Raw genomic sequence first — 20,118 nt, forward strand, 5'->3', positions numbered from 1 at the left:
CCAGACTTGAAACTGCTGTTTTTTCACCCTGTAAGGTGCGTGAGGGAGGGGAGCCAGCCCCAGACTTGCAGTTCTCATCTCGAAGGGAGAGGAACAGCGTTTGGGGTGGCTGCTCTCTCCCGGACGTGCTGCCTGAACGAGTTTCTAGGTGGAATGTAACTGTTTTAGTGAACTCTCTTCTTTCTTTCTTTTGGGACTATTTTTGGTTTGGGGTGGGGGGAGAGGGAGAGGGAACTCGTCCCTTTTTTATAGAGAGAAATTCTATGTTCTGCTTTATTGCTTCTTACTGTATAGATAAAAAACGACAAAAATGAAAAAAACAAAAAAAAACAAAACAAAAAAACCCAAACGCAAAAAGTTTGAGATGACAAAAAAAACCCAAAAAACCAAAAATTGTTTAAAAAAAAAAAAAGGATTTTAGACCAAAAATGACCCTATCTCCAGGAGCGGAACAGGGAGTGTTGGGTACTCGGCATTGGTGGGGGGCGACCCCAGAACCTAACGGGGAAGAGGAGTGAAAGAGGGCAAGTGAGATGGCTGTCGTGGAGGGAGCAGGGGGCCATGGGCTTTCTATGGTGTCTGTGAGTCTGTTCATGGCTAACCTGAGCCATGGGGTATCCCTTCCACTGGGACTGCATTTCATAGGGGGCCTGGTGGTTAGAGCAGGGGGGCTGGGAGCCAGGACTCCTGGGTTCTCTCCCCGGCTCTCCCACGTTCTCCCTGCGAGATGATGATGATTCCCATCAGTTCCATAACTGAACCTCTTGCAAGAGAGGCTGTGATGGGAGGCTCATGAATCCCTATGAAATGCATCCATGGCCCCCCCACTTCCCCTGAGCCAGCCCCCCAATGCCCCTCCCCAGAGAGGGGTTGAGAATAAGTATCCAAACAAGCTTTAAACTACAGCTGTGAAACCAAATATTGACGTACACACCTCCATGCTGGCAAGCCAGTCAGGACTGGGGGGGCAGCAGGGAGGGGCTGGGCTGGGGATCCCCTCCCCCCCACAGTGCCGTGGGACCCACCACAAGGTTCTCTGGAGATAGCCTGCCATATACCTCATCTACTTTAAAGATAAACCAAATAGAAATGCTTTATTAGGGGGTGTGCCGGACGGGGGAGGGGAGCGGCGACCTCTCCCATCGTCCCGCGGAGCCCCCAGGAGCGACCCTCCATTTCCTTTCCTTCGTGGGTTTTCCTTTTTGTTTGGGGGTGGTGGTGGTGCGGGCGCAGGGCTGGAGGAATCTTGACGGGGGAGGGAGGATTCCCCCAAGGCCACCAGTCCATCCCCCAACCTAGCCAGCCCCTCTCCAGACTCAGCCAGGTCAGGTTGGGGATCTCGAGTAACACCCCAGGATGATGGTGCTTCGCTGCACCCCTCTCCCCATGTGGACTGGGGGAAGCATCTGCCACCGGTCTGTGAGCCAGGGCGATGCCCATTCCGGACACTATGAGAGGACAGTGCCAGCATCCGAACCCTTCCCCGCTGCCGCCCTCTCCCAGTAACTGACACAGGAGGGGTGGAAAATCGCGATGACTTTGCCAAAGGTAGTCAGTTCCTAGTGTTTAAACGTTTTAAGTTTTAATCTTCCAGGGTCTGATCCTGTCTTGTTAATTTATTTGTAACTGTGGGACTTAGAAGTGACTTGAAAAATTAATAATAATAATGTAACAGATATTCTGAGTGACTTTTTTATATTCTGTTCTGTGGGGGAGGGTTGTTTTTCCTGTCGTCATTTTTAAAAAAAAGTTTTTAATTAAAAAAAAAAATCTTGCAACCAAAGACGAGTTAAAGGGGATCGGGACCCTGTCAGCAGGTGCGGGGAGAGGAAGGGGAACTGCATTCGTAGTGCCAAAGCCCCCCTCCGGAAATACAACTTTTCCCCCTCAAACTCTCCCGCGGTTTCTGTGTGATGAGGAAAGAAGGGAGGGAAAATTTTTGGCCCCTGTACAATTCTCATGCTAGAACTGGGTCAATGGAGCCATAAAGGACTTTGAATCACTCAGTGTTTGCTGATCCAAGATGCCTCCTACACTGAGGAATTCTAGGTTGCTCTGTGATGTGCCATGTCCTGGGCTTCTGGCATGAACTAGCACATGTGCTGGATGTTCTAGGTGACACTTGATTTTTTTGGTCATTCTTGATTCTCTAAGCAACTCTGAAATCTCCAGGTCATGCTAGCTGTTCTGGGCCATGCATTGGATGTTCTAGGTGACTCTTGGTGCTCCAAATTACTCATAAGATTTCTGTGTTTTATTGGAGACTCTAGATCACTCCAGCTGTTCTGGGTCATGTTGGGCATTCTAGGTGACACTTGATATTCCAGATAGGACCTGCGTTCTCCAAGCAGAACTGCAGGGTATATGTTACTCCAGCTGTTCAAAACCATTGGGAGTGTTCTAGATGACACTTGATTCTTTAAGTGGTGCTCTAAGATATCGAGCTGTTCTTGGCTATGTGCTAAATGTTCTAGGTGATGCTTAGTGTTCTAGATTACTCTCAATTCTTTAAGCAGTTCTGAGCTCTTCAGGTCAAACTTAGTATTGTGTCTCAGTTTGGGCATTCTAGGTGACTCATCATCCTAGGTTATGCTTGAGTCTCCAAGTACTAACAGAGCCTGTGAGTCACATCAGATGTTCCAAGAAAAGCTGGATGGTTCTAGGTGACTCTTGCCATTCCAGGTTGCCCTCCAGGTAACACCGAGGCCTTGGAGTTTTCCCAAGCTGCTCCAAGTCCTCCTGGATGTAGGTAACAAGGAGTTCTCCTGGCTGGCCTCGCTCTCCCAGCTTGCTGTGCAGTTTGTTCTAGCTTTAGTTCTCATGGTTGTAAACCTGCACTCTCCAGTTCACCCTGGATGTGGGGCTGGACCGTGGAGGTGGTTGTCCGAGGGGCTTGCGTCCAAGGAGGGTGCTGGAGAAAATGGTTTGTGTGAGCATGGCAGCCACCAGCGTTTGTTGTGTGTGGGGAAAGGAGTTCCTGGGGCAGGGTGAAGGTGCCTCTGAGCAACATGATTGAGAACCAGATGGGAGAGGGTAAGAGCGAAGCAGAGGTGGCAGGGTGGGACTTCCTCCTTGGCACAGAAACTGAGATTTCTTTGCATGCGAGGGCTTCCTGTTCCACAATGGCAAGGACGTCCCATTCACCGTAGCGGAGAATATTGACAGCAGGGCAGAACTTCCTTTTCCATACAGGGTAGCACTTCTTTGCATCAGGGCAGGACTTCCTCTTTGTGTGGGGGCAGGACTTCTGTACTCTGCAGGGTGGGACTTCCTCTTTGTGTGGGGGCAGGACTTCTCTACTCTGCAGGGCGGGACTTCCTCTTTGTGTCGGGGCGGGACTTCCTCTTTGTGTCGGGGCGGGACTTCTCATCCCCTCCGAGATAGCACTTCCTCTTTGCTGTTCTCTGAGGGGTTGGACTTCCTGTTCTCTACAGGGTGGGACTTCCTTTTTCACATCCGGGCAGAAGAAGAGATACCAAAGTCTTATACCAGAGCAGCCTCCTGGATGTTGGCGGGGGGGGTGTTGCCCTCCCCCCCAGTTCCTCCTCCTGTAGCTGCATGGTATGGGGGGCTTCTCTGCCCGGTGGGGTGAGGCGGCACTTCCTCCCACGCCCCCGCAATCGATGGCAATTTAAAAGGTCCCTGAGAAATAACCTCCCTCCTCGACTGCTTGTTTTTAGACAAAAATGCCAAGGGCTCAGGTGCCGCTGGCCTCGGTGACGGTGGAAGGGCTGCCTGGGGGCCTCTGTCTCAGCAGGGGCTCGGGTCCCGTCCCCTGCAAGTGCCAAGGCCCGATGTAGCTTAACTCACACAAACAGGAGTCCCCTGCAAGTCGAGTCTGGTCAGGGCCAGGCCCCGGGCCACAGAAAAAAAGAGACACGAGCCTTATTCCCGTTTACACCAAGGCTTAGTCCTCACACAGATTGCTCCGGGTTAGCCAAAACTAGGGAGGTTCAAAGCAAATTAGGGTCTGTCTACATGAGGATACCCAGGAAAGTTAATCTGAATTAACAAAAGGTGTGAATGTAAAATGGATTAGCTGAAGTGCATTAATTTTGGGAGCAAATTAAGCCTTTTAAGTGAATTAGTTTTGGAAGTGAATTAAGCATGTAAAGTGCATTAATTTTGGAAGTGAATTAAACTAAACCAAATGAAGCCCACTTATATTTGGAATGAGAGCGTCGCACAAGGGGTTTAATGGACTTCAGCTGATCCCCTTTCAAAATTCATTCAGATTAACACTGAGGGTCCCCATGTAGACAAACCCCTAGTCAAACTCTTAGATCGATTTGCAGCTCCATTTATCTTAACCCAGAAACTCTGAGGTCACACGGATTTAAGCCCATTTCCGGGTATCCACTCAGGACAGTGCCCGGTTCGAACAACTGGCACCTCTGGAAGGCGTGTGGCTGGGGAGCTAGTCTGGAGTAAGGGAGGGTGTGAATGGGAGGCGCTCACGCTATTCCGGATTAGCTCCGTGTGTGAATTTCCCTCTTTCCAGGGGCAGCTGTATCCCTTTGAAAGTGGATTCAGTTAAACTTGGAAAAAGACACAAACCAAATCCCCATGGGGAGCTGCAGTGCTGTAGCTGGTTGGCTCAGAGCCCCCATGTAGACAAGTTCAACCTTGGCTGGCTTCCGAAGGAGCTGGCTTGTCACTGGAGGAGCAGAAAGAGCTCCGTTGTGTGGGGGGCCCAGACATTCATGCTGAAAACACTGAAGTCGCAGGGAAACATTTTCCCCCTGGGAATAAGGCCTTGGGGTTGATATGGCACTGAGTTCACCCGGTTTGGTACTGAATTCACCCAGTTTGGCACTGAATTTGCCCAGTTTGGTACTGAATTCACCGGATTTGGTACTGAATTCACCGGATTTGGTACTGAATTCACTGGGTTTAGAACCGAATTCACCTGGTTTGGTACTGAATTCACCTGGTTTGGTACTGAATTTGCGCAGTTTGGTACTGAGTTCACCCAGTTTGGTACTGAGTTCACCCAGTTTGGCACTGAGTTCACCTGGCTTGGCACTGAATTTGCCTGGTTTAGTACCAAATTCACCGGATTTGGTACTGAATTCACTGGGTTTAGTACCAAATTCACCCGGTTTGGTACTGAATTTGCCTAGTTTGGTACTGAATTCGCCCAGTTTGGCACTGAGTTCACCCGGTTTGGTACTGAATTCAGCTGGTTTGGTGCTGATTTAAGATGAAGCTGTTTCAGGCAGGTTTAACTCCAAAGAAGAGAGGTGTTCTCATTTAACTAGATTGCTTTAGAAACCTACTTTGGTAAATCAGTGCATTTCCCATGCAGCAGGTTTTGTAGACAGTCAAAAGAGTACATTTAACTGGCTTCAGGAGAACAATGCAAACCCCTCACATTTATATGGATTTAGCTTGTCTACATGGGGACATCCAGGCAAATTAATCCAAATTAACTAAAGGTGTGAATTTAGAGCGGATTAATTAAAATTCTCGTGTGGATGCTGCTATTCAGAATTAAAGTGGACTTAATTCAGTTTAGTGGAATTCACTCTGGAAATGCCAACATGAGTTTTGAAATCAATGTACTTCACTTGGAGCAACTCCCTTGCTGGGAACTGGGTTTGCTCTGGAGTGGGTCAGTCGCTCTTGAATTGACCTAGCACGGGAGCTGCGGCAGGTTTACGTTCCTAGGAGATTTAGGGGCTTTCGAAAATGTCCCAGTGGCGAGAGCAGCGAGGCTTGTGGTGCAGAGCTGGTGGTGTGTGACCCAAACTGCTTTCCAACTCTTGGGGTAGATTTAACCCCTTACCTCCCGGAGGGGCAGACCTTTAGCTCAGCTTTGACTAGAGAACTAAAGAAAAAACCGCAAAGTCCTAAACGCGGCTTGAACCCAAAGGCGGGAACGGGAGTAACTAGGAATCGCTTTGTCAGGGTAGAAGTTAGGAGAAGTAAAAACCAAAGATGTTCCAGTCACCACACGCAGCCCTGCTCCCTTTGCCTAAGGGACGGGGAAAGAGTCGTAGTCGGGATGCAGAAAAATAATGACAAAAATGCTAAAAAAAAAATACGTCAAAACTCCCAGGCGCCCCCAGTAAGTCGCTGCGCGCGGCCCCGGCCCCTCCACCCCCAAAGCAGGAGGATGCTGGTGACGAGACCACAAATGGGGATTTGAGCGGCTCGTCTCCTGGCCGGGGGAGGCTGAGCCGGGTACCTGTGTGGCTCTGTCCGTCTGTCTCTCGCCCCCTCCCCAACTCCTCCGGCTTACGCTGGGGGGTGGCGGGGCTCCCTCGTCCCCTCCTCCCTCTGCCCTGAGACCCAGGGCCCCCTCTCCCGGCCTCCCTTGTCCCTCCCCCACCTCACAACTGTCTGCCCTGCCCCCTTCTCTCCCTCCCCTCTGCTCTGCCAGCCCGGCCTGTGTCAGTCTCACCCGCTTCTCCAGCTCCTGCCCCTGTGCTCTGCCCCCTCCCCAGCCCAGGGCCTGACGTCAGGAACCCATGGTCCCTGGCTGGCGTGTGCAGAGGGGCTGGGAGGCAGGACTCCTGGGTTCTACCCCTGGCTCTGGGAGGGGAGTGGGGGCTGGTGGTTAGAGCAGGGGGCTGGGAGCCAGGACTCCTGGGTTCTCCCCCTGGCTCTGGGAGGGGAATGGGGTGTAGTGGTTAGAGCAGGGGGTGGGGGCCAGGACTCCTGGGTTCTCCCCCTGGCTCTGGGAGGGGAATGGGGTGTAGTGGTTAGAGCAGGGGGGTGGGAGCCAGGACTCCTGGGTTCTCCCCCTGGCTCTGGGAGGGGAGAGGGGTGTAGTGGTTAGAGCAGGGGGCTGGGAGCCAGGACACCTGGGTTCTCCCCCTGGCTCTGGGAGGGGAGTGGGGTGTAGTGGTTAGAGCAGGGGGCTGGGAGCCAGGACTCCTGGGTTCTATCTTGCCCTGTGTGGTAGGGGGCTCTGCCTCTGCCGTGGGATTTGCTATGGGTGTATCTGGGGCAGTTGCAGGGATCGCAGTGGGGTGAGTCTGGCTTCTCACCCCTTCCAGCACAGCTGGGGGGGCTGGAGCCTTGGGACAGAGGCCACATCGAGGCATCCCCTGCTGAACCCCCCAGTCCAGAGCGAGGTTCTCTCCCTCCCTCCATTCCCCCAATGTCTCTGTCCTGCTCACCCCAGCCCCCGAGCCTCCCGCCCCTCCCCCATCTCCATGGGTCCCTGCTTCCCTTTGCCACCCACTCCCACCTCCTTGGTCTCCCCCCCCAGCTCCTTCTGCCCCCGACCCCCCAGGAGCTTCCCTCTTGTGCTATTCCTAGTCCCTTCCCTGCCAGATCCCCACTCCCGCTCCCCTGCGCCTTCCCTCCTCGGGGGGGGGGCAGTGGGGTGCTGTCTGTGTGAGTCCAGCTCCCAGCTCGTTTCTTGTTCGTGGGTTTTTTGCTTCTTTTAATGACATTTTTGTAACTGAGTGTGTTGCCCACGGGGAAATAAAGAAATGTACAGAGCCTGGCTGCTGTCCGCCTGTCTGTGTGCGCCTCCTGCCCCCCGAAATACAGCTCCTTACAGAGCCTGGCTGCTGTCCGCCTGTCTGTGTGCGCCTCCTGCCCCCCGAAATACAGCTCCTTACAGAGCCTGGCTGCTGTCCGCCTGTCTGTGTGCGCCTCCTGCCCCCCGAAATACAGCTCCTTACAGAGCCTGGCTGCTGTCCGCCTGTCTGTGTGCGCCTCCTGCCCCCCGAAATACAGCACCTTACAGAGCCTGGCTGCTGTCCGCCTGTCTGTGTGCCCCTTCTGCCTCCCGAAATACAGCTCCTTACAGAGCCTGGCTGCTGTCCTCCTGTCTGTGTGCGCCTCCTGCCCCCCGAAATACAGCTCCTTACAGAGCCTGGCTGCTGTCCGCCTGTCTGTGTGCGCCTCCTGCCCCCCGAAATACAGCTCCTTACAGAGCCTGGCTGCTGTCCGCCTGTCTGTGTGCGCCTCCTGCCCCCCGAAATACAGCTCCTTACAGAGCCTGGCTGCTGTCCGCCTGTCTGTGTGACCCTCCTGCCCCCCGAAATACAGCTCCTTACAGAGCCTGGCTGCTGTCCGCCTGTCTGTGTGCCCCTCCTGCCCCCCGAAATACAGCTCCTTACAGAGCCTGGCTGCTGTCCGCCTGTCTGTGTGCGCCTCCTGCCCCCCGAAATACAGCTCCTTACAGAGCCTGGCTGCTGTCCGCCTGTCTGTGTGCGCCTCCTGCCCCCCGAAATACAGCTCCTTACAGAGCCTGGCTGCTGTCCGCCTGTCTGTGTGCGCCTCCTGCCCCCCGAAATACAGCTCCTTACAGAGCCTGGCTGCTGTCCGCCTGTCTGTGTGCGCCTCCTGCCCCCCGAAATACAGCACCTTACAGAGCCTGGCTGCTGTCCGCCTGTCTGTGTGCCCCTCCTGCCCCCCGAAATACAGCACCTTACAGAGCCTGGCTGCTGTCCGCCTGTCTGTGTGCCCCTCCTGCCCCCCGAAATACAGCTCCTTACAGAGCCTGGCTGCTGTCCGCCTGTCTGTGTGCGCCTCCTGCCCCCCGAAATACAGCTCCTTACAGAGCCTGGCTGCTGTCCGCCTGTCTGTGTGCCTCCTGCCCCCCGAAATACAGCTCCTTACAGAGCCTGGCTGCTGTCCGCCTGTCTGTGTGCGCCTCCTGCCCCCCGAAATACAGCTCCTTACAGAGCCTGGCTGCTGTCCGCCTGTCTGTGTGCGCCTCCTGCCCCCCGAAATACAGCTCCTTACAGAGCCTGGCTGCTGTCCGCCTGTCTGTGTGCGCCTCCTGCCCCCCGAAATACAGCACCTTACAGAGCCTGGCTGCTGTCCGCCTGTCTGTGTGCGCCTCCTGCCCCCCGAAATACAGCTCCTTACAGAGCCTGGCTGCTGTCCGCCTGTCTGTGTGCGCCTCCTGCCCCCCGAAATACAGCTCCTTACAGAGCCTGGCTGCTGTCCGCCTGTCTGTGTGCGCCTCCTGCCCCCGGAAATACAGCTCCTTACAGAGCCTGGCTGCTGTCCGCCTGTCTGTGTGCCCTCCTGCCCCCCGAAATACAGCTCCTTACAGAGCCTGGCTGCTGTCCGCCTGTCTGTGTGCGCCTCCTGCCCCCCGAAATACAGCACCTTACAGAGCCTGGCTGCTGTCCGCCTGTCTGTGTGCGCCTCCTGCCCCCCGAAATACAGCACCTTACAGAGCCTGGCTGCTGTCCGCCTGTCTGTGTGCGCCTCCTGCCCCCCGAAATACAGCACCTTACAGAGCCTGGCTGCTGTCCGCCTGTCTGTGTGCGCCTCCTGCCCCCCGAAATACAGCTCCTTACAGAGCCTGGCTGCTGTCCGCCTGTCTGTGTGCGCCGCCTGCCCCTGAAATACAGCTCCTTACAGAGCCTCGCTGCTGTCCGCCTGTCTGTGTGCGCCTCCTGCCCCCCGAAATACAGCTCCTTACAGAGCCTGGCTGCTGTCCGCCTGTCTGTGTGCCCCTCCTGCCCCCCGAAATACAGCTCCTTACAGAGCCTGGCTGCTGTCCGCCTGTCTGTGTGTCCCTCCTGCCCCCCGAAATACAGCTCCTTACAGAGCCTGGCTGCTGTCCGCCTGTCTGTGTGCGCCTCCTGCCCCCCGAAATACAGCTCCTTACAGAGCCTGGCTGCTGTCAGCCTGGCTGTGTGTCCTCCTGCCCCCTGAAATACAGCTCCTTACAGAGCCTGGCTGCTGTCCGCCTGTCTGTGTGCCTCCTGCCCCCCGGAAATACAGCTCCTTACAGAGCCTGGCTGCTGTCCGCCTGTCTGTGTGCGCCTCCTGCCCCCCGAAATACAGCTCCTTACAGAGCCTGGCTGCTGTCCGCCTGTCTGTGTGCCCCTCCTGCCCCCCGAAATACAGCTCCTTACAGAGCCTGGCTGCTGTCCGCCTGTCTGTGTGCCCCTCCTGCCCCGAAATACAGCTCCTTACAGAGCCTGGCTGCTGTCCGCCTGTCTGTGTGCGCCTCCTGCCCCCCGAAATACAGCTCCTTACAGAGCCTGGCTGCTGTCCGCCTGTCTGTGTGCGCCTCCTGCCCCCCGAAATACAGCTCCTTACAGAGCCTGGCTGCTGTCCGCCTGTCTGTGTGCGCCTCCTGCCCCCCGAAATACAGCTCCTTACAGAGCCTGGCTGCTGTCCGCCTGTCTGTGTGTGCCTCCTGCCCCTGAAATACAGCTCCTTACAGAGCCTGGCTGCTGTCCGCCTGTCTGTGTGCCTCCTGCCCCCAAAATACAGCTCCTTACAGAGCCTGGCTGCTGTCCGCCTGTCTGTGTGCGCCTCCTGCCCCCCGAAATACAGCTCCTTACAGAGCCTGGCTGCTGTCCGCCTGTCTGTGCGCCTCCTGCCCCCCGAAATACAGCTCCTTACAGAGCCTGGCTGCTGTCCGCCTGTCTGTGCGCCCCTCCTGCCCCCCGAAATACAGCTCCTTACAGAGCCTGGCTGCTGTCCGCCTGTCTGTGCGCCCCTCCTGCCCCCCGAAATACAGCACCTTACAGAGCCTGGCTGCTGTCCGCCTGTCTGTGTGCCTCCTGCCCCCCGAAATACAGCACCTTACAGAGCCTGGCTGCTGTCCGCCTGTCTGTGTGCCCCTCCTGCCCCCCGAAATACAGCTCCTTACAGAGCCTGGCTGCTGTCCGCCTGTCTGTGTGCCCCTCCTGCCCCCCGAAATACAGCTCCTTACAGAGCCTGGCTGCTGTCCGCCTGTCTGTGTGCGCCTCCTGCCCCCCGAAATACAGCTCCTTACAGAGCCTGGCTGCTGTCCGCCTGTCTGTGTGCGCCTCCTGCCCCCCGAAATACAGCTCCTTACAGAGCCTGGCTGCTGTCCGCCTGTCTGTGTGCCTCCTGCCCCCCGAAATACAGCACCTTACAGAGCCTGGCTGCTGTCCGCCTGTCTGTGTGCCCCTCCTGCCCCCGAAATACAGCTCCTTACAGAGCCTGGCTGCTGTCCGCCTGTCTGTGTGCGCCTCCTGCCCCCCGAAATACAGCTCCTTACAGAGCCTGGCTGCTGTCCGCCTGTCTGTGTGCGCCTCCTGCCCCCCGAAATACAGCTCCTTACAGAGCCTGGCTGCTGTCCGCCTGTCTGTGTGCGCCTCCTGCCCCCCGAAATACAGCTCCTTACAGAGCCTGGCTGCTGTCCGCCTGTCTGTGTGCGCCTCCTGCGCCCCGAAATACAGCTCCTTACAGAGCCTGGCTGCTGTCCGCCTGTCTGTGTGCGCCTCCTGCCCCCCGAAATACAGCTCCTTACAGAGCCTGGCTGCTGTCCGCCTGTCTGTGTGCGCCTCCTGCCCCCCGAAATACAGCTCCTTACAGAGCCTGGCTGCTGTCCGCCTGTCTGTGTGCCCGTCCTGCCCCCCGAAATACAGCTCCTTACAGAGCCTGGCTGCTGTCCGCCTGTCTGTGTGCGCCTCCTGCCCCCGGAAATACAGCTCCTTACAGAGCCTGGCTGCTGTCCGCCTGTCTGTGTGCGCCTCCTGCCCCCGGAAATACAGCTCCTTACAGAGCCTGGCTGCTGTCCGCCTGTCTGTGTGCCCCTCCTGCCCCCCGAAATACAGCTCCTTACAGAGCCTGGCTGCTGTCCTCCTGTCTGTGTGCCTCCTGCCCCCCGAAATACAGCTCCGTGCAGAGCCTGGCTGCGGTCCGCCTGTCTGTGTGCCTCCTGCCCCCGAAATACAGCACCTTACAGAGCCTGGCTGCTGTCCGCCTGTCTGTGTGCCCTCCTGCCCCTGAAATACAGCTCCTTACAGAGCCTGGCTGCTGTCCGCCTGTCTGTGTGCCTCCTGCCCCCGAAATACAGCTCCTTACAGAGCCTGGCTGCTGTCCGCCTGTCTGTGCGCCTCCTGCCCCGAAATACAGCTCCTTACAGAGCCTGGCTGCTGTCCGCCTGTCTGTGTGCGCCTCCTGCCCCCCGAAATACAGCTCCTTACAGAGCCTGGCTGCTGTCCGCCTGTCTGTGTGTCCCTCCTGCCCCCCGAAATACAGCTCCTTACAGAGCCTGGCTGCTGTCCGCCTGTCTGTGTGCGCCTCCTGCCCCCCGAAATACAGCTCCTTACAGAGCCTGGCTGCTGTCCGCCTGTCTGTGTGCGCCTCCTGCCCCCCGAAATACAGCTCCTTACAGAGCCTGGCTGCTGTCCGCCTGTCTGTGTGCCCCTCCTGCCCCCCGAAATACAGCTCCTTACAGAGCCTGGCTGCTGTCCGCCTGTCTGTGTGTCCCTCCTGCCCCCCGAAATACAGCTCCTTACAGAGCCTGGCTGCTGTCCGCCTGTCTGTGTGCGCCTCCTGCCCCCCGAAATACAGCTCCTTACAGAGCCTGGCTGCTGTCCGCCTGTCTGTGTGCGCCTCCTGCCCCCCGAAATACAGCTCCTTACAGAGCCTGGCTGCTGTCCGCCTGTCTGTGTGCGCCTCCTGCCCCCCGAAATACAGCACCTTACAGAGCCTGGCTGCTGTCCGCCTGTCTGTGTGCGCCTCCTGCCCCCAGAAATACAGCTCCTTACAGAGCCTGGCTGCTGTCCGCCTGTCTGTGTGCCTCCTGCCCCTGAAATACAGCTCCTTACAGAGCCTGGCTGCTGTCCGCCTGTCTGTGTGCGCCTCCTGCCCCCCGAAATACAGCTCCTTACAGAGCCTGGCTGCTGTCCGCCTGTCTGTGTGCCCCTCCTGCCCCCCGAAATACAGCTCCTTACAGAGCCTGGCTGCTGTCCGCCTGTCTGTGTGCCTCCTGCCCCTGAAATACAGCTCCTTACAGAGCCTGGCTGCTGTCCGCCTGTCTGTGTGCGCCTCCTGCCCCCCGAAATACAGCTCCTTACAGAGCCTGGCTGCTGTCCGTCTGTCTGTGTTCCCCTCCCGACCCCCGTAATACAGCTCCTTACAGAGCCTGGCTGCTGTCCGCCTGTCTGTGTGCGCCTCCTGCCCCCCGAAATACAGCACCTTACAGAGCCTGGCTGCTGTCCGCCTGTCTGTGTGCCCCTCCTGCCCCCCGAAATACAGCTCCTTACAGAGCCTGGCTGCTGTCCGCCTGACTGTGTGCCTCCTGCCCCCGAAATACAGCTCCTTACAGAGCCTGGCTGCTGTCCGCCTGTCTGTGTGCGCCTCCTGCCCCTGAAATACAGCTCCTTACAGAGCCTGGCTGCTGTCCGCCTGTCTGTGTGCGCCTCCTGCCCCCCGAAATACAGCACCTTACAGAGCCTGGCTGCTGTCCGCCTGTCTGTGTGCGCCTCCTGCCCCCCGAAATACAGCACCTTACAGAGCCTGGCTGCTGTCCGCCTGTCTGTGTGCGCCTCCTGCCCCCCGAAATACAGCTCCTTACAGAGCCTGGCTGCTGTCCGCCTGTCTGTGTGCGCCTCCTGCCCCAGAAATACAGCTCCTTACAGAGCCTGGCTGCTGTCCGCCTGTCTGTGTGCGCCTCCTGCCCCCCGAAATACAGCACCTTACAGAGCCTGGCTGCTGTCCGCCTGTCTGTGTGCCCCTCCTGCCCCCCGAAATACAGCTCCTTACAGAGCCTGGCTGCTGTCCGCCTGTCTGTGTGCGCCTCCTGCCCCCCGAAATACAGCTCCTTACAGAGCCTGGCTGCTGTCCGCCTGTCTGTGTGCCCCTCCTGCCCCCGGAAATACAGCTCCTTACAGAGCCTGGCTGCTGTCCGCCTGTCTGTGTGCCCCTCCTGCCCCCGGAAATACAGCTCCTTACAGAGCCTGGCTGCTGTCCGCCTGTCTGTGTGCGCCTCCTGCCCCCGGAAATACAGCTCCTTACAGAGCCTGGGGCACGTCCATGTCTCTGGCTGCAAGGGGGTTCTGGTTCTGTCTGTCTGCACCCCAGGCCACGCCCCTGAGCCCAGGTGTCTGGCACCACCCCAGGCCACGCCCCCGAGACCAGGTGTCTGTCTGCACCCCAGGCCACGCCCCCGAGACCAGGTGTCTGGCACCACCCCAGGCCACGCCCCTGAGACCAGGTGTCTGGCACCACCCCAGGCCATGCCCCTGAGCCCAGGTGTCTGTCTGCACCCCAGGCCACGCCCCTGAGCCCAGGTGTCTGGCACCACCCCAGGCCACGCCCCCGAGACCAGGTGTCTGGCACCACCCCAGGCCACGCCCCCGAGCCCAGGTGTCTGGCACCACCCCAGGCCACGCCCCCGAGACCAGGTGTCTGGCACCACCCCAGGCCACGCCCCTGAGCCCAGGTGTCTGGCACCACCCCAGGCCACGCCCCCGAGCCCAGGTGTCTGTCTGCACCCCAGGCCACGCCCCCGAGCCTAGGTGTCTGTCTGCAGCCCAGGCCACGCCCCCGAGCCCAGGTGTCTGTCTGCACCCCAGGCCACGCCCCCGAGCCCAGGTGTCTGTCTGCAGCCCAGGCCACGCCCCCGAGCCCAGGTGTCTGTCTGCACCCCAGGCCACGCCCCCAGCCCAGGTGTCTGTCTGCACCCCAGGCCACGCCCCCAGCCCAGGTGTCTGGCACCACCCCAGGCCACGCCCCTGGGCTCCACCCCCCACTCCCCCTGCCCCAAGGTTACAGGTATCTATGCAGGTGCTGCCCCCTGCCCCAGGTCTCTGTCTTCTGCCACCCCCACACCCTGCCCCTCCCCCTCTGCCTGGGGCCCGAGGGCTCCGATCCCTGTGGGTACCTGGGGGCAGGGCTTGAGCCGCTCTCTAGGAGCCACACCCACTGCCTCGGGTCAAGCTCCGCCCCCCTCCCCTGGCCGGGGGGAGGGGCACGCATGGACTAGCCCCTCCCCCATGCCCAGCCTGCCGCGGGCTTCAAAGCACCCTAGCAGCACTTCGCCAGCCGGGGAGAGAACCCAGGAGTCCTGGCTCCCAGCCCCCCCCTGCTCTAACCACCAGTCCCCTCCCAGAGCTGGGGAGAGAACCCAGGAGTCCTGGCTCCAGCCCACCCTGCTCTAACCACCAGCCTCCCTCCCCTCCCCGAGCCGGGGAGAGAACCCAGGAGTCCTGGCTCCAGCCCCCCCGCTCTAACCACCAGCCCCCACTCCCCTCCCAGAGCCGGGAGAGAACCCAGGAGTCCGGGCTCCCGGCAGCCGCAAGTCCCTGGCTCGGGAACACGGGGCCCCCTGGTGGCTGAGTGGGAAAGGCGGGGGGGGTGAGGGTGCTGAGGAGACCCCCCCCTCCTATCACTGCATCGGGGCTTTTCTCCCCCCCGCCCCATGGAAACAGGGCGAGTCATTGCTGTATTTTCCAATCCCCCTCCGGCCCCTCATTGGTTCGATCCAATCCCCCTCTGCCCGCTTCACATTGGTTTGACCCAACGGGCTCTTTCTCTCTCTTGCCAACATGGCGGAGCAGCCTCGCTTTGACTCGGGCCCAACGTCATTGCGAAACCTCCCTATGCGGGTCCCCGCGGGAGGGGGCGGTGCCTGCGGGCCGGGCGCGTTGATTGGCTGGGCGCTAAGTAACGCGCCTCGCGATTGGCCGGCAGCGCTGGGCCAATGGACAGGCGGCTTGTTCCGGGGCTGACAGCGAGAGAGCGAGAGCGAGCGGGGCCTGCCAGGAGGTGAGACGGGGCCGCGGGGGGGAGGGGCAGCGCGTGACCTCGCCACCCCCCCGCGTGGACCCGGAGCCCCCGCGTGGGGGCGGGGCCGTGGGGGTCAGATCCCCCCCCCCGTGAGCGTGAGACGGGGCAGGAGCCTCGGGGGGATCCGCAGCCCGGGACCCCCCCGCGTGTCACCCCCCCACGGAGCCCCCCGCGTGTCACCCCCCCACGGAGCCCCCCGCGTGTCTCCCCCCCGCGTGTCTCCCCCCCTGGGACCCCCCGCGTGTCACTCCCCAGAGCCCCCGCGTGTCACCCCTGGGACCCCCGCGTGTCTCCCCTGGGACCCCTGCGTGTCACCCCCACGGAGCCCCCGCGTGTCACCCCCGCGTGTCACCCGCCCCACGGAGCCCCTGCGTGTCTCCCCGCGTGTCTCCCCTGGGACCCCCGCGTGTCACCCCCGCGTGGCCCCACGGAGCCCCGCGTGTCTCCCCGCGTGTCTCCCCTGGGACCCCCGCGTGTCACCCCACGGAGCCCCGCGTGTCTCCCCTGGGACCCCCGCGTGTCACCCCGCGTGTCACCCCGCCCCACGGAGCCCTGTCTCCCCTGGGACCCCGTGTCTCCCCGCGTGTCATGCCCCTGGGACCCCCGCGTGTCACCCCATGGAGCCCCCGGCCCCTGCGTGTCACTCCCCTGTGTCACTCCCCGGAGCCCCAGCGTGTCACCGTGTCACTCCCTGGAGCCCCCTGCGTGTCACACCCCAGGACACCCCTTGTGTCACCCCTACGGAGCCCCCAGGGACCCTCCCATGTGTCATCCCCACAAAGCCCCGTGTGCCCCCACACGGAGCCCCCGGCAGTCACCCCCATGTGTCACCCCCGGAACCCCATCTCTGACCCGTCTCTCCCCGGCAGGTGAGGCCCCCCGCCCCGGCATGGCGGAGCCGGCGGAGGAGACGCTGCTCTACGTGGAGCATCGCTACGTGTGCTCGGAGTGCAGCCAGCTCTACGGCTCCCTGGAGGAGGCGCTGCTGCACCAGCAGAGCCACCTGGGCCCGGAGCAGCACTACGAGGTGGTGGGGCTGGCGGGCGAGGCCGAGGCCGGGCTGTACCAGGCGCTGGCCGTGCAGGAGAGCAGCCAGTACCAGTGCCTGGAGTGCGGGCAGCTGCTGCTCTCCCCGGCCGAGCTGCTGGAGCACCAGGAGCTGCACCTCAAGCGCCTGAGCCAGGAGCCGGAGGCGCCCGCCAAGCTGCCGGCCTCCAGCCAGATCCACTACGAGTGCGTGGAGTGCAAGGCCCTGTTCCTCAGCCAGGAGGTGTGGCTGGCTCACCGGCAGGCCCACCGCGCCCCCCCGGAACCCCCCGTCGCCGAGGCAGGACCCGCCGGCCAGAGCCAGGCGCTGGTGGACCTGGAGCACTCCTACCGCAAGCCGGAGGAGGCGGCAGCGGCAGGGGGGGACGGCTGCGCGGTGCAGCTGCTGCTCTATGAATGCGGCGAGTGCTTGCAGCTCTTCCAGACGCCCAAGGACTTCCTGGAGCACCAGGCCACGCACCTGGGCGCTGCGCCCACCGGGGAGCTGGCAGAGCCGCCCGCCTGCCTGGCGGAGCCCCCGCAAGCGGAGCCGGCGGGCGTGCTGAACGGAGCCGCACCCGCCCCCTCGGAGCCCAGCATCACCGCCAGCGACCACAGCTACGAGCTGAAGAATGGGCCTGAGGAGGCGGCGGCCGCGCCGCGCCGGCCCAAGCGGGGCGGCCAGGAGCCCTGGTGCGCCGAGTGCCAGCAGCCCTTCCCCTCGGCACACCAGCTCCAGCTGCACCTGCAGTGCCACCGGCAGGGCGCCTTCCAGTGCCCGCTCTGCAGCAAGGTGCTGCCCACCCCGCTGGCCCTGCGGCAGCACCGGAGCGAGCACAGCGGCGAGTCGCGCTACCTGTGCTTGGACTGCGGCCTGGCCTTCGACACCGAGGCCGTGCTGCTGGCCCACCGGCGCGGCCACTCCCCCAACCCCCTGCACCGCTGCGCCTGCGGCAAGGCCTTCCTCAACATGACCAAGTTCCTGTACCACCGCCGCTCCCACGGCCCCCTGCCCCCGCCCCCGCCGGAGCCGCCCCTGCCCGCCCCGCCGGAGCCCCCGCCCGCCCCGCCGGCGCCCAAGAAGCCAGACGACGTTGTGCCGCTGGCCATCATCTACTCGGTGGAGAACGCGGAGGCCAACGGGCCCAGCTTCCGCTGCCTGATGTGCAGCAAGGTCTTCTCCAAGCACCTGCAGCTGGTGCGGCACCAGCGCTTCGTGCACAAGCTGGAGCGGCGCCACAAGTGCCAGACCTGCGGCAAAATGTTCAAGAAGAAGTCGCACGTCCGCAACCACCTGCTGACCCACACGGGCGAGCGCCCCTTCCACTGCAAGGAGTGCGGCAAGAGCTTCAACTCCCAGGCCAACCTGCTGCGCCACCGGCTGACCCACACGGGCGAGCGCCCCTACCGCTGCGAGATCTGCCAGAAGGCCTTCACCCAGTCCTCCACCCTGCAGCAGCACCTCTTCGTGCACAGCCGCCACTACCCCTACAAGTGCCAGGAGTGCGGCATCAACTTCCACCGGCCCTACCGCCTGCTCATGCACCGCTACCACCACACGGGCGAGTACCCCTACAAGTGCCAGGAGTGCGGGCGCTCCTTCCTGCTCCGGCGCCTGCTGGACGTGCACCAGCTGAGCCACGCCGGGCGGGAGCCCCAGGTCTGCGCCGGCTGCGGCGCTGCCTTTGTCACGGCCCTGCAGCTCCGCGAGCACAAGTGCGGCAAGGTGAGCCGCCGCTTCGAGTGCCCCACCTGCGGGAAGAAGGTCAGCTCGGCCGCCCGGCTCCGCGCCCACGAGCTGCTCCACGACGGGGGGGCCGCGGCCTCCCTGGAGGAGGAGGCCCCTGCCCCGCCGCCGCCGCCCCCCCCGCCCCGCCGCCCCGCCTGCCCCAAGAGCTTCGAATGCGCCGACTGCAAGAAGCTGTTCAGCACTGAGACCTCGCTGCAGGTTCACCGGCGCATCCACACCGGGGAGCGGCCCTACCCCTGCCCGGACTGCGGCAAGGCCTTCCGCCAGTCCACCCACCTCAAGGACCACCGGCGGCTGCACACCGGCGAGAAGCCCTTCAAATGCGAGGAGTGCGGCAAGGCCTTCACCATCGCCGTGCGGCTGGCCGAGCACCGGCGCATCCACACCGGCGAGCGCCCCTACCACTGCGCCGACTGCGGCAAGGCCTATCGCTCCTTCTCCAACCTGTGGAAGCACCGCAAGCTGCACCAGCAGCAGCGCCTGCAGAACGAGCAGGAGGCCCTGGCCGAAGCCGCCGCCGCGGCCGCCATGGCAGCCGCCGCTGCCCCGGACTACGGCAACACCCTGACCATCATGGAGACGATCGAGATCTACCCCGCTGTGGCCACCGAGCCCGAGGGCGCCCCGGGCGGTCGCCTGGAGAACGTTCAGCTGGGAGGGGTCTGAGCCGGGAGAAGGGGCCACGGCGTGGACAGAGCCTCCCCCCACACACACAGCTCGTGCCGGAGCTCTCGGCTGGTGGCCACACAGCTTCTGTTCTAGCCATGGCTGGGTCACACGTGGCGCCAGCTGCTTCTCCAGCTCCCCCTGGTGGCCACGTCCCTGTGCCCGGGGCCACATGGTTCCTCCTGGCCACGGCGCTGCCCCCTCTGGCTCCCCCTCGTAGCCACGTCCCGGGGCCACACGGCTCCTTCTGGCCACGGCGCTGCCCCCTCTGGCTCCTCCTGGCCACGTCCCTGTGCCCGGGGCTACGTGGCTCCTGGCCATGGCGCTGCCCCCCCCGGCTCCCCCTCGTGGCCACGTCCCTGTGCCCGGGGCCACGCGGCTCCTTCTGGCCACGGCGCTGCCCCCTCTGGCTCCTCCTCGTGGCCACGTCCCTGGGCCCGGGGCCACGCGGCTCCTTCTGGCCACGGCGCTGCCCCCTCTGGCTCCTCCTCGTGGCCACGTCCCTGTGCCCGGGGCCACGCGGCTCCTTCTGGCCACGGCGCTGCCCCCCCCGGCTCCCCCTCGTGGCCACGTCCCTGTGCCCGGGGCCACGCGGCTCCTTCTGGCCACGGCGCTGCCCCCTCTGGCTCCCCCTCGTGGCCACGTCCCTGTGCCCGGGGCCACGCGGCTCCTTCTGGCCACGGCGCTGCCCCCCCCGGCTCCCCCTCGTGGCCACACTCGTCACCAGGGCACTTCCATTTGCTTCTCTGGCTGCCGCCGGGGGCCGCATCCCCGCTGCCATGTGGCTGCCGCTCCAGGAACACCCCCCTGAACCCGGCCCCATGCCAGGCCGTGGCAGCTGCCCCCTGCCCCCGAGTAGCTCACTTTTCTATTGACCCCCCCAGCCAGCCATCCCCCCCCAACGTAAATAACAGCCCCCCCGACTTTTGCTAACTGGACCCCTCCCTGGGGGGGGCATTTTGGTATCCGTGTTACAATTAAACATGAGTGAACAATCAGCCTGGAGTGACTGGTCCTGGGGGAGGATGGACTAGAAAACACTCCACGGTGCTGAACTCGGGGGCCCCAAGGGCAGGTGGGGGGTTAGGGGCTCGGTGGGGCCGTTAGAGGGTCGGGGGGTGTCCTGGGGTTCCAATGGGGGGTCCATTAGCAAGGCCCTGTCCTGTTGTACTGAAACCCCTCCCCCATGCTGGGGG

At 61.8% G+C, this 20,118-nt stretch overlaps 1 protein-coding gene across 1 annotated transcript; it reads left to right on the forward strand.

Annotated features, from left to right (window-relative positions):
* The first annotated feature begins 15,377 nt into the window (after nucleotides 1-15,377).
* Nucleotides 15,378-19,470, forward strand: ZNF574 (zinc finger protein 574). Its single transcript, XM_039512176.1, has 2 exons — nucleotides 15,378-15,459; nucleotides 16,350-19,470. Exon 2 carries the CDS (start codon nucleotides 16,370-16,372, stop codon nucleotides 18,920-18,922), a length of 2,553 nt encoding a protein of 850 aa, XP_039368110.1. The 5' UTR covers nucleotides 15,378-15,459; nucleotides 16,350-16,369; the 3' UTR covers nucleotides 18,923-19,470.
* Nucleotides 19,471-20,118: the final 648 nt, after the last annotated feature.

Source organism: Mauremys reevesii, linkage group 24 (genome assembly GCF_016161935.1).
Source record: "Mauremys reevesii isolate NIE-2019 linkage group 24, ASM1616193v1, whole genome shotgun sequence".
NCBI lineage: Eukaryota > Metazoa > Chordata > Testudines > Geoemydidae > Mauremys > Mauremys reevesii.

Coding starts and splice junctions, on each gene's coding strand:
- ZNF574 (XM_039512176.1), top strand. CDS start 16,370: ATGGCGGAGCCGGCGGAGGAGACGCTGCTCTACGTGGAGCATCGCTAC.